The following is a 14,054-nucleotide window of genomic DNA, read 5'->3' as shown; positions in this document are numbered from 1 at the left end:
GAGAGAGAGAGAGAGAGAGACCGAGGAAGACACAGAGGGAGATGGAGAGGGTGTATCTGTCTCCAGAGACAGTACTCTCTGGCACGACCTGATCTCAATCCATTGTGCCACACACACGTGAACACAACACCTAGAGCTAAGGAATGAGCAAAGGCTTTAAGAGAGAATAAACGTCGGGTTGCCTCTGCTGAGGATTTGGTTAAGCAAATATCTTCATTGCTTCTTTTCTTTCTTCAATCTCTCACTCTGTTTCTCCCCGTCTCCATCTCTCTCTCTTTCTCAGGTACACCTACCTCTGCAGAGGATTTACTGGTTTCCCAGAGTGAGAGGGATGAGGACGAGAGACAGAGAGAATGAAGTGAGAGAGAGAGAGGAGAGAACGCAAGCAAGATAAAGCCTCCTACGCGCACTGAAGATGCCCTCCTTCCGCCTCTTCATCTTGACTGCCTTAGTTAAGTCTCTCGCTTTGGGTCCAGATGACATCTTATTTGACAAAGAGCGCTATAATAGAGTTGGATCAGAGGAGAGGGAGAGGAGACACACCAGCCAGAGAGGAACAAACACTTTTTCACGGTGCACATTTCATCACTTAGGAACGCATCACTTGTACTATTCCAGTACAAGTACACTTGTACTGGTGTATTCACCCGACAGCATTTACAGCCCTTCCACGATTTGATGACATTTATTTTAGAAAAAATAATCCAATATTATTACTAGTAATATGCAGATGAAGTTTAGAGTCCAACGAACCACATCACCTTTCATGTTACCCCTCATCTATCCTTGTTTTAAAGGGCTCCTATTATACCACCAGGGGTGAGTGTGATTAGCCATTACAAGGCGTTTGAAGATCTGCCTTTTTTCCCACTTGTGATGGCGCTAAGGCACATGGAAAGGCAGGTTTTCTAATGGCTTGTAGTGGCTAATCCCGCTCACCCCTGGCGGTATACCAGGGGCCCTTTAATTTAAAGCGGCAATCTCAAAGATTCTCATTCGTTGTCTTTAGCGACACCTACGCTGATAAGCAGTACTCTTCCAAATAAACAATTTCACCAACGACACCCAGTTTGTGACATTCATAATAGCGCAAATACAAAAGGCTCCCAACAGTGAGCCATGGGAACAATCTCGTTGTGTTAGCTCATTCGATGATAGATAGTTTTAGTAGAGCCACTAATTGACATGGAGATCTTTTTTCCTTAATTTTTTCTCCCCATGCTGTTTCCCCTTTGGGTATTAATATAGTATTAACCTACTACAAACGCAGGAGCACCTTTCCTTTTTGTGAACGTGGTAGAGGAGCGATTAGAAGATGCCTGTGAGTCACAGCCTGTTAGATGTCAGCTGCCTGTGAGACATTTGGCCTTGCGTCAGAGAGTGAGCTATGTGCACAGACCTGGTTGAGGCAGTGTCTCACGGCTGGTCAGGTGCTAAATTACACCTGCCTAGACCAGGTAGACACACAGGTCACACACCTGGTAAGCCTCCTGGATGGTTGTATGTGTGTGTGTGTGTGTGTGGGTGTGTGTGTGCATGATGTTCCACCAGATGAGGGGCGGGACAGTACATGGGCCTGAGTGACAGCCCACCCATTAGCAGGACAGCTGGTGGAGACAGACAAACAGACGGACAGACAGCAAGACAGAAATAATTAGCATTACGGTCTGTCACCACTCACGCGTGTGTGTACGCGTGACTTACGTGTACACACAGTTGTGCACGAGGACATGAGGTCACTACTTCCCTCTGTGATTTGGCAAACAAGAGGTGTAGCATTACAAAGAACACAAACAAAGCCTGAAACACATACACTGCAGCAACCATGCGATCGTGTATCAAGTCGATTTTGGTCCGAACAAGACAAGGGGCGAGTCTCTCACTAGTGTGACCAGCACTACAGAAAGGGGGGTAGGCAAGTCACAATCTTACTTTACCAGTGTCCCTGCATGTTGCACTGTCTGCAGCGTAATCAGTGAAAGGGCCCTCATTCGACCTGATGCTAAAACAGACGCCACACTCACGTCTGCAAGTGCTGCGAGCAAAATCAAACAAAGCAACAACGAAACAAAGGAAACACTGCTCGTGGGGTTCTGTGTCGGCCTGGTTCCAAATTGCACGCAAAATCTTTGGCTAGATCTGACTCGGGTTAGCGCACACACCCACAGCTCTGCGAGTGTGTTTCTCTTTCGACGGTGAGCTGGAGGAAACAGATGTAACCAACAAAGTGTCAGCGACAACAAGGTGTGAAACAAGTTGTGTTCTGGTCCAGCGAACCTGGCCAACATCAGACAGTTGGGACACGGCGGTTCCTCAGATGGTAATAATATTATCTGGTCTAGTGCGGGGGTGAGGGAACACACACACACACACACACAGACTCTCAAACCGTCTTCCCACCAAACATGACCCCGCCTGGCCCGCCCACCCGACTCTGAATGTACTACATGAGGAGAGGCAGCGGTCGTGAACAGACTCACTGAGGATCAATGGATTTCATGTGGACCAGGACCATAGAGAGTGAGCGGTGTAGCGTGAACAGTCTATTTTCACGGCATCTCAGATGATATCAGATCATATCAGAACGAAATGTGAAAATGTGCAAAAGCTAGCATGGCTAGCATAGCATAGCCACCGTTTGCCACGTTTGTAATTGCTAAAGACCCAGCTGGTTGACTGCGAGATTGCAATCGCAATTGTTATCTTAATCTTCATCTAGGCGTTTCGGTGACTAGTTATCAAACCATGTTTTAAACCGACCCAGCCCTAGTGAATAAGACTGCTCAGGCATTTATGCACCCTCAGCATTTACACGTCTTTCCCTTATTTACTTTAAAAAGTATTTTTTGGGGGAAAATGATTGCTTATTTGCATTTCCCAAAGAACATATTCTCCACTCTGCCTAAAAATATACACAATGCTACTATAAATAAACCATAAACAACCATGTTATTCGTTTTGGCATTCCACCCAGCGCTGGAGTGGAACGTCTTGAAACTAACCTAGAGCTAGCTGATGCTGCAGTGCAATGTACGAAGCAAACTTTGGCTTCCAGCCGCCCATCCAGCGGCCTTGGGCTGCTAGCAGGCTCTGTGTCATAGCCTAGCATCTGGATGGAGTATCCTGCCAGCACCACACACACACACACACACACACACACACACACACACACACACACACACACATACACACACACACACACACACACACACACACACACTGCTCATTGTTAGAGTGGTCAGTTTCACGTTTCATTTCAGAGGAAACCAAAATTTGAAAGTGAAGAGCGAGAGAGAGAGAATGGGAGAGAGAGGGAACAGGAGAGATAGAAAAAGAGAGAGAGTGGGAGGGAGATAAGGAGACAGAGTTTCCATGGTCTTATTACATATCCTCTTTCACACTGTATGACCATCACCACACCACAGAGAGTCCACCCCACGTCTGCTAAGTCACCACATCCATGCACACGCACACAACCGCCAAACCTGAGAGCTATAGCATTATTTTTAGAAAATATCCCACTCAAGACTAAGAGAAACACTACACTGAAATACTACTGCTTGGTAATACATATGGGGCTAGTTTTTCTTCTTGAATAAAAGAAAGAAATTGAAAGCAACGAAGCATTACTTTTAATACTTATTTAACATTTAAGCAGAGACCTGAAGAGACCTCTTCCCAATTGGCTTGGGACACGCATTGCTGTATATCTTACACAAACACACAAACACACACACACACACACACACACACACATCTAAAGTATTTCCCGTTATATTGAATAAAAGAAATATTGGATGCAAAATACATGACCCTAACAATTTCAGGTCTTACTGCCCAGAACTAACAGGAAGGGATCAGGCTAACCGTCCCTCGCTCTTAAACCCCCACACACCAATCTTTACCACCAATTGACCTATCGGCCCCAAATGGAGTGAGGGGGAGCTATTTAGCCCCATATATTAGTCATACTGAGAACGAGATGGAGAGATAACAAATAAAGAGGAAAGAAAGAGAGAGAAAGAGAAAGGGAGCGAGAGAATAAGCAGACACAGGAAGACACCTGATGGCATGCAAGTTGATAGAAATGGCACATAGACCTACGTGCGCACACACTGACACACATGACTGACAGCTGGGGTGCATTTAAAAAAAAATGTTAAACACTCACACCACACACCACACACACACACACACACACACACACACACACACACACACACACACACACACCAGGGTTCCCTGGTGCACCTGCTGTTGACACATTCTGAACCAGATACTTTCTCCTCTTCTCAACCCGGGCCGTGCAGGGCACACGTGCACGCTCCCAGATGGTTTGATATGGAGCAGTTTTGTCACAAGGGCTTCCTTCTATTAATGGATGATGAAGTAAGCGTGAAAGCAACCGACTACCCTGCCTCAAGCCATCCCGAGCAGGAGCCAATCAAAAGCACCCTCGTTACCGTCATCGATCCCTCGTCAGGGCCATTAGAACAGATATGAATTCATTGCAGTTGTTTAATCTATTAAAAATATGGGATTGTGTGCCATCATGGACAGGACAGAGAGGCTTGAACGAGAGCTTGGGAATGGAAATTGGTTTTGCTGTAAGGCAGATTTCCTCCATAGTAGGTGAACCGCTGCTGCGGGGCGCAGAACCACCCTGCATTATTGGATCCGGTGTAACATATGCAGCGAGTGCGGCCGCGGCCACACTCGTACTGTGTCATTAGGCCGCCTGCTCCAGCCGGCCGGCGCCGTGAAAAGGTTCAGCGCACACGCGGCCTCGACCAATTAGCCGGCCTTATCGAGGGTTTACGCTGAGCCTCCTTCTGTGAGCTCACAGACGCTACGCTCGGCTATTGTCTGAGCATATTAGCCACAACACTTGTAGAGTAATCTTCTCTTACTCCCCCACCCCCCCCCCCCCTCCCCTTCCCCAACGTCCCCCACCGCCCCAGCTTCACGGTTTAACGACGCCTAATTCCACGGGTTGTTTGTTTCAGGTGGCATACTCTCGCGGGGCGCGGTCCAGCCGTGGTCAACACATTACTGCAGACCCTTCCCCTAATGGTGATTACCTCAAGTCCTTTAGGAGGAGCTTGGTCTGATCTAATGGGGTTGTAGTGACTTGTAGATACAGGCCGGTAAGGAGCAGGGATGGGGGGGGGGTTCGGTGTCTCGCTCAAGGAGGCCTACAGAGAGGCTGTGGGGACTGGCTACCTGTTTGGCTGGCGGGGGGGGGGGGGGGGGGGGGGGGGGGGGGGGGGAACACCCTGGCCAGCGCTACGCTATCCTGCCCAGTAGCTGTCGATACCCCGGCCGGTATTCCTGGCCACATGGCCGTCGCTCCCTAGCGGCGGGCTCTGCCAGACCTGGGCGAGAGGCCAGCTACTGTTCAAGGGATTGCGCCTCAAATGTACGCCATTTGTCCAAACCTCTGGATTAATCACACACGCACACACAACACACACAGACACACACAAACTGTTTCTAAGAAACTTGGCAGTGAGGGGGGGTAAGAGGGAATTGAGGACGGGGTCAGGGGTCAGGGGTAAAAGGGTAAAGGATTAACTGCGACGCCTTGTTCATCGTCTGCTGCTTCTACGAGCCTCTGCAGACGCCTCGCCTTACTCGCAAACCAGCAGGGTACTTGCTATTCCACACAATGCAAAAATTGCATGAATGAAGACTGTGAGCTTCAAGGATATAAAAGGAATCCTCTCTATCCGTCTCTTCCTCTGTCTCTCCGTCTCTCTCGCTCAGCCCTCTGGCTAACATTATGCAGATGGAAGTTATGGTGCTAAATCAGGACAACTGGCAGGAAGCCTCGGAAATCAGACACCAAGCATTTTTTTTGGCCCTGCATTACTCATTTCTCAGCTATTTGAGATTAATGACGTTCTTGTCTCGTTGCGTTCCGTGACAAATCGAATAAGTTGTTGATGCACCGAACGTGTCTTCAATGCATGTGGCTGGCCCCCTCGGGAAGTCACGTTTTTTTCTTTGCAAAGAAAATGAGATGGATCGGGTACTTGAGACCCAATGAAAACTATTTGACGGGTAATAAACCGACCGCTGGACCTGTTGAACCAGCGGGTGGCGCTCAGTGTTAGACCCCAGCACTAAGCGCATGCTCCCCACTGGGGACATTTCACTCATTCATTCAATGGCCCACCTCTCCACTGCGAAGGCCAGGGTTTGGTCCCAGGTGGGCGCTACACCCACCACCCCGCCCATACACACACACACACACACACACACACACACACACACACTTTGGGTGTTTAGAGTGCCATAAAAGCAATGATCTTTACTATTATTGTTAAAATTATTATTATTATATTCTGAGGTCTAGAGATGCACGGTGCCCTGTTGCTACAGCAACAGAGGAAGCCCGGGGGGGGGGGGGGGGGTGATTCACCTGTTGGTGAGGAAGGTGCTGAAGAAAGTGGTGTGGATTACCTCCACGCGTATGCAGTGACGTAGTGCACACTGGGTGCTGTGCTCTTTGGCTGGGCGTCCACTGCGCATGGGCCCCGTCATAGTGCTCAACCAACAGGCGCAACGTGTACACGCACATGTAAGCGTTGTCAGCACAGACCGACGCAGACTGCGTGCACGGAGGACTGTTGACCAGCAGATTTGTGTGTGTGTGTGTGTGTGTATGTGCATGCGTGTGTGTCTGCCTGTGTTTGTGTGAGTACACATGCGCAACACCGGGGAAGATAAATTTAGCGCTTTAGCCCCAGACTAAAGGCAGTGGGCCCTTTATCCTGCACTGTCCTACTTAACGAAGCACTGCTCTCCGCTTTCTCTTGGCTCAGCACAACAGGACAGAGAGAGAGAGAGAGAGAGAGAGAGAGAGAGAGAGAGAGAGAGAGAGAGAGAGGAGACTCAAGCACTTAACACGTACTTGTACAAACACGTAAACATACACAGAGACGTGTGCAGGAAGACTGCGTGTGCCGGATGCAGGGCAGCGTGTCCCCCGATACCTGGGCCTTACGGTTAAAACACTTTATTAACAGAATTCCCACAGAAACATAATTAAACCGTGTGTTTTTAATTATGTGCATGAGACGTATTGAGTTGCATAGGAACACTTAAACGTGCTGTAGTATAAGGAGAAACCTCAGCGTGAGTTGGTGCACGTGCGGATGCCAATGATGCATTTATTCTCCCTCCCTCCCTCTCTCTCTCTCTTTCTCTCTCTCACGTAAACACACACCCACCTCTGCAGGGAAAAACGCTGAACAAAGCGCCCGGCATGAAGGCGTTATTATTTCATTACAGTGTGTTGTTGTGATGCGATGCGATGACTCTCTGTGTGACTAAGCGTGAGGAGGAGAAAGAGTGAAAGAGTGATCAACAGAGTGCTCACATCAAGGCACGGCCGATAGGTTTTTCTGATTATAAGTCATCACAGAAACCGATAGCCGAGCTCTGGAGCTGATGTCCATTTGTGTTCAATAAACAACAAGTCGGAAAAAAACAAGTACAGCGCAGGGTAGTGTGACTTGTCACAAAGACATTGGGAAGATGTAGTGAACATTATGGGCATGGGGGGGGGGTAAAGAAAAGGTATTGTGCTTGAGATTGTGCTTGAGAAAGCAAAGGTGTGTGAGAAGCAGAAATGACTAGATGGAGGGAGAGAGAAAATAAGTACACTAGTATCGAATGAGTTCTTTTTAAGTTCTGTTACAAAGCATTTTGTCGACTATACGAATGATTTATTTTTTCGTGTGATGTGACTTGCGTTTATTTTTCTCGTGGGGAGGGAGGATGGGGGGGTTTGCCATCGCAAGTGTGTGTGCTTGCCGCCCGAACAGCAAGGTGTGAGGGAAGATGGGTGGAGGAAGTAACGAGAGGCCTACTCCATCTATTTAGGCCCTTTGGGTAAATACAAATCTGTTATGCGTGTTTGGCTTTCTCCCACTACGAATGAGTTTTTGATGTGAGACGCTGATGATGATGTAGATGTTGTTGATGCAATCTTACAGTCTCATTGAAGAGGCGAGTAAACTGGCACAGAGCACAATGTAAAATACTAAAGTAAAATGCTTCACAGTTGAAAGCAAATATTTGTGTAGAGTTTGCAATACATTAGGTGTTGCTTTGAGCTCTTCTCCTATGTTGGTATGCAGCCAGCACTGCCGCTCAGAGACTACTCCAGTGAGTGACTGCCATCTCTGCCACTATTTACTAAGAGCAGTTCTGATTGGTTTCTTACTAGGGCTGGGTATTGCCAGGTACCTCCCAATTCAATTCAATTCGATTCTTTAGGTCTTGATTCGATTCGATATCGATATTGATCCACTTGCTTCGATATTGATTCAATATTACGTGCAGATGACAAAAATACCTAAATTTTATTTAGAATTAACCATTTCAAAATGAATGAACCATTTCATTGTGCTTTAACTAGAAAAAATGGAATACACCATTGTATAGTATTGTTCCTAAGCTAAACTTGCAGCATAAAAGTAATAATCATAACATGGACAAATGAAAAAGTGAATGTACATTTAGGCATACGCGCTTCTAGATTACAATTACTGAGTATGCTTCTTTTCTTTTTTTTCTTTTTTATGGAAATAATCGATTTCAAAAGAATTCTGAATCGAAATTGAATCGAGAACAAATAAATTGCAGTGCACTGATGAATCGAAATTTTTACCCAGCCCTATTTAGAACCCACTTCACTTTTTTGGTAGCAGTGACTGTGTGGGATGAATGCCTATCACAAATAAGAAATTATACAAATCTCTCTCTCTTTCTCCCTCCCTCCCTGTGAATATATAAATGTTTATGTATATATAATATATATAGATAATTGGTTAAAAAGATTACAAATATCAGCCTGAACACACTGCAAATGTGTGTACGAAGGTATGTATGTATGTATGTATGTATGTATAAAAAACCTACATTAATACAAACAAAAAAAATAGAAAAAATAGAACATCAGAAAGAAGTTAAGGAAGGCATAATTGGCCTTAAACTAGCCAGTAAGGCAGAAGCATTAACCCTCACCATGGAAACATTTAATCCCAAGAGGCATTTTACTGCTGCCATGACAACCGGGAGGAGTTATGCCTCCCTCCCTCGCCTGTCTAGAGGGAGGTAGCATCAGACCAACTGCAGACAGACAAAAAAAACACACTGCTGCCGAGACAGAGAGAGACGGGAGAGAGAGGGGGGAGGGATGAAGGAGAGCGAGAGAGGGGGAAAGGAAAGAGGAGAGGGAGATGGGAGGGAGAGAGGGAGGGACAGAGAGAGTGAGTGATGTAAGCATTTGAAAACCAGCTGAGGTTTTAGGTTTGGGTAATGTCAAGTAGCAACAGGCTCAACCAATAGGGGCCGTGCGCATTGTTTGTCTGTGCACTCACTCACTCAGTCACACACACACACACACACACACACACACACACACACACACACACGCAGGTGACAGGGACTATAATGATGACTGCAGCTCTTTCTGCAAATTAAAAGGTGTCACTCAGGCTGCCAGTCCATTTAAAGGACTGACGAGTGGCCATTCAGCGCAGGTATTGCAAGCATTGCTGCAAGACCTGCCCTAGTAATGTGGGGAATCTCTGACACGCACACACACAAACACACACACAAAAACACACAAACAAACACACGCGCCAATCCGGTGTATTAACATAATGCAAGGGACCTTTCAATTTGAATTCAGTGTTTGGAAGCGGCCTTGGATGCTCACTCTTCTCTACGGGTCGATGTTCCATCACATCATGTAACCTTCACAAGTGAGCGTCAATACAAATCAATAGGCAATGAAAGAAATCTGATGTCTGGGTTAACTTGGAACACATTTGCCAGCTTAAAGGGATATTAAGGATGGCCTGGGATCAGGACAGCAGGGCAGATATGGGTAGCCCTGATGATTAATTGATTGATCAATCGATCATCAATCGATTCTAACTACCCATGCTAAGAAATGTATGAACTCATAGTGTTTTAACATGCTTTTGATAACAGCCCTTTCAGGTGGCATATATAACGATTATGTTATCGATTTTTACCCCATGTCACTACCGAAGGTATTATAGTGTTTCAATGATTGTTTGCAATATGATGAAAAATTGCTAGAAACAACTTAATAATGTAACACCACATTCTGCACAAGGGGGCCGTGATGTTAATCCAGCAGACGGCAGCTCTACCAACAATCCATGAATTAAACACACCCACTTTCAGCCCCTGCACATTAATTATTAACTGTAATCCAGCATCCCCTCTCGAGAAGAGCCTGCACGGCACACGCAGCAGGGTGCACTTCCTCTCCTGTTTAAACTCAAGTACCCCCCCCGCCCAATGCGACGACGGGAACATTCTTTATTTAATATAATTTTCTATTGAATAAATAACAAAAAAATGACATTGCAGGGATGAAGTGTTTATTGAGGGAGCAGAAAAAAAAATTGAATGCAGTCTGTCGTACGAATGCGCATTGCTGCCACAACAGAAAAAGTGTTGTTGGTCAATATACCTGGTACCGAACGATCACGAGATAACCAGGAAACGATGACATTAATATTGGATTCGGAATGAATCAGTTAATTACGAGAACATCCAATGACGGAAGTCATTCCCTGATGTCACGGCCGGTGACTATCTACTCCGATAATTGCTTGTCTGAAAATGTCTTAAGACACAAAGAAAGTAAAACCTAATTAATTATACTACACCACCTAAGTATCCCTTGTCCATACAGAAATGCCCTGAGTTTCTTTGCTATTACAAGGTAAAGTTCTGTATCACCTATGACCGTGAAAGTATTGTTATTACGTGATCGTTTTTTCATTTTTATGAGATGAGTTCAGTATCACGTAAATCATTAACACAAGATAACTTTTCTGCTGTTGCAGTAATTGGCTTCCGTAGTTTTAAACTGGCAGGTGGTAAAAAGCTGATTTACTCTGCTAGATTTAGATGAGGATCTCATGGCATGCTGACAGGGACTTTCTAGGAGGAGAAGGAAGAGAGGGAGGATGGGGTAAAAGTGACGCATGGGGTGGAGGTGAGGGTGGTGGTGGCACAGGGGCTGTTGGTAATGGAGGGGATGTTTGATCGCGTGCTGCTGTGGATGAGGTGGGGAAGGAGTTGGAGTGTGGCGGGGCAGGGTCGCAGACTGCTCTTGAAGAACCACTTGTTGGTTCCCAGGGCATGCAGGCTTGCAGTACCCAAAGAGAAGAGCAGTCTAGCCAAGTGCTCCTCTTCATACGGATAATATCTGATAAATGATGTCCTAAATCATCATGGAAGGGCTCCTTTAGAAAACTATTTCCACCCGAAGAACAGCTAGTACCTGTTACATGATTACAGATTTGATCAACCGTCGACTGATTAATAATTTCCAATCAAGCCGAGAGGGGGGAGGGGTCTTCACCACAGCGACCCAGAGCAATGTGTGCTAAATGCTAGCTTTCTAGGTGCCATCACCAGCACGAGCCACAGGTAACTCATTACAGAGCTAAAGCTAATTGCTGCATTTAACTACTTCAACAGCAGCATTTTGGTCCAATGGGGAAGGTGGGAGGGGGTGGGGGTGGTGAGAGTGTGAAGTGCACCGTGACAATGCTAACTAAATAAATAAACAAGGTGGCAGAAGAAAAGTGTTTGACTGTAACAGCCCCATTCAGCACTGATTACCACAAGACAAATATTTCCCCGGAGATGAGAGCCGAGTGCGCCAGCGACGTCGCACGACTAAACACCCCTCCACGCTTAAGGACAAATAAAGGAGATCTTGTTGTTGATTTCCGTCACAGCTCGGCGAGGCTTTGTTTGCTGTAGTCCCAGGGAGGCTGCGGAGGTTGCAGAAGAACAAAGCAAGAGGAGCTGGGCGGAGAGGGGAGGGGAGGGGAGGGGAGGGAGGCAACAACATCCTCCGCGACTCTGCGTTTCTGGGTGGCTGAACCACTATTTATAACCTGCCCAGTCTGCTCGGAGACGAGGGAGAGAGAGAGAGTGAGGGAGTGAGGGAGAGTGAGAATGGGAGAGAGAGGGGTAGAGTGAGAGAGGAAGGGAGAGGTAGAGTAAGAGAGGAAGGGAGAGAGAGAGAGCGAGAGAGTGAGAGCGTAAGGGAGAGTGAGAGCGCACCCTACTATCGACGCGGGCAGCAAAAAAGACAGAATTAAGACAGAATGCTGTAACGACTGACGGGGAAAAGGGTGCAAAGAGAAAAGACAATCTGATGGGGAGAGAGCTCAAACCAGAGAGTGACATCAAGCATCCGCGCCTCAGGAAGAAAAACTGCTTTGCTTTGCTTTATTGTTTTGTTTATGACAAGCCATCCACAATCTCTCCCTTTCATTATCTTTCATTATCTGGTCTGGGTGGGTTATGTTTAGTTTCCGAGCGCAGGTTTGGAGATGGGAAATTTAAAACCAGAACACCCATGCTGTACTTTTGTCTGCCGTTGGCATGTACACGACCCAGCTCCTGTTTCAAGGCCCATTAAACGCATACGCAGGCTCACACTATCACACAAACAGAAAAACACACACACACTGCAAAGCCCCTCAGTCACCTGACCTCCTGAATCCACAGCAACAACACACGTGTTTCGCAGGGAACAAAACGAGCCAGAGAGGAGAAATGTCTGTGTAGAGCCAGGGTATCAAGTCATGGGACTCAAGTATCCGGGCCAAGAACAGAACATTTTAAGTCAGGTCAATGTCATCGTAGTTGTGTATATAATACGTTTTACCTTTAAATTAACTCTCAATAACAGGGATGAGACAACCAGGTTGATGAATAGCAAAGAGCTGCACAATCGCACACTGTGTTTCTCTAGAACATTTGAGAGCAAAATGAATTCATGCAATACCACACAGTTATGTTTTAAGCTTACAGCTTCATGCCTCAACCCCACATACTGTATAAAGTATGGATATGCATGTTGTCCGCCCGATTGGTGCATGCACAGAAATGGCATTTCAAGGATAAGTGCACAGTCCGGATATAATCACCCTGTCATGGGTTCAATAAGTCAATTGAACCCGTGTCAAGTTTCCAAAAGCTTTCTTAATTCAATTAGAATAACGTTCAGCTGTAAGTCCCGCCTCTGTGTTTGCATTCCATGGGCATGGCAGTCCCTTGTTCGGGGGCGTTCTGCAGTGACCACAACAACAGGGGTAGCGGATGGAAAATGAGAAGTTGCAGGAGGAAAACACACCCCCGCAAAGAGAGATAGTGGGAGAGGCCAAAGAGTGCGAGAGACGGATGGATACAGAGAGAGGGACAGAGACACGGAGAGTTGAGAGAGCATGGGCGATAACAACAGGAGACAGGGAGAGGGAGCTTGGGTGAGAGACAGAAAAGAAAGAGATGGACGCCAGACAGTGCACGACAGAGGGGATGAGGAAGAGAGGGAGGGACACAGAGAGAGGGAATGGCGGCTGCTGGTGGCGAGCCAATGGCGCGGGGCAACCCCGGGACTCACCTCTTGTTGATGGGCTTCTCGTCCTTCTCGTAGGGCTTGACGAACCAGCGGCCGATGCGCACGAAGCCGCGGTTGACCAGGCAGCGCTCCAGCAGGTTGTGCACAGCCTTGAAGAGCAGCGTGCGGCACTCGTACGACAGGCCGTTCTCCCACACGCCCTCGTCCTCGGCTGCGTTTGGGTGGGGGGGGGGGGAGAGGGAGAGACACAGGGTTAACCTCCTGTGAACTCGCTGGATGGCTGTTTGTTGTATTTCCTGTCCTGTTCCTTCCTGAGCTTTTTAGATACGCTCATGTGATGATATAGGCTAATGATCTGCGAGCACAAACACATGCAGACATACACTCACACACACATACAGACGGAATTTATCCTTAGGAAAGCACATAACAATTCATCATTGAAGCCCTAACACTGACGCAAACTAGTGTCTAACCTGTCTCACTAGTGTTTGACCCTAGGCTATCCCAGTGGACTTGAATTTTTGTATTTAATGTATGCCAAGTTATTAGGTTTGGGGCTATTTGTGTCCTAAGACTTTAGTGGGAGAATGACTAAAGACAGACGTCTGATAAT

General features: G+C 46.8%; 1 protein-coding gene across 1 annotated transcript in view; it reads right to left on the bottom strand.

The window, feature by feature from the left end:
- Window positions 1-14,054, bottom strand: part of med13a (mediator complex subunit 13a) — a 72,778-nt gene that overhangs the window by 41,294 nt on the left and 17,430 nt on the right. The window contains exon 3 of the mRNA XM_079738268.1: window positions 13,481-13,649. Within this exon, the coding sequence (XP_079594394.1) occupies window positions 13,481-13,649 (169 nt within the window). The remainder of the gene's footprint in view (window positions 1-13,480; window positions 13,650-14,054) is intronic.

The sequence above is a fragment of the Pollachius pollachius genome (genome assembly GCF_949987615.1).
Source record: "Pollachius pollachius genome assembly, chromosome: 6".
In the NCBI taxonomy this organism is placed as follows: domain Eukaryota; kingdom Metazoa; phylum Chordata; class Actinopteri; order Gadiformes; family Gadidae; genus Pollachius; species Pollachius pollachius.
Note: the sequence above shows the minus strand (reverse complement) of the source record. Positions and strands in the feature narration are given on the sequence as shown.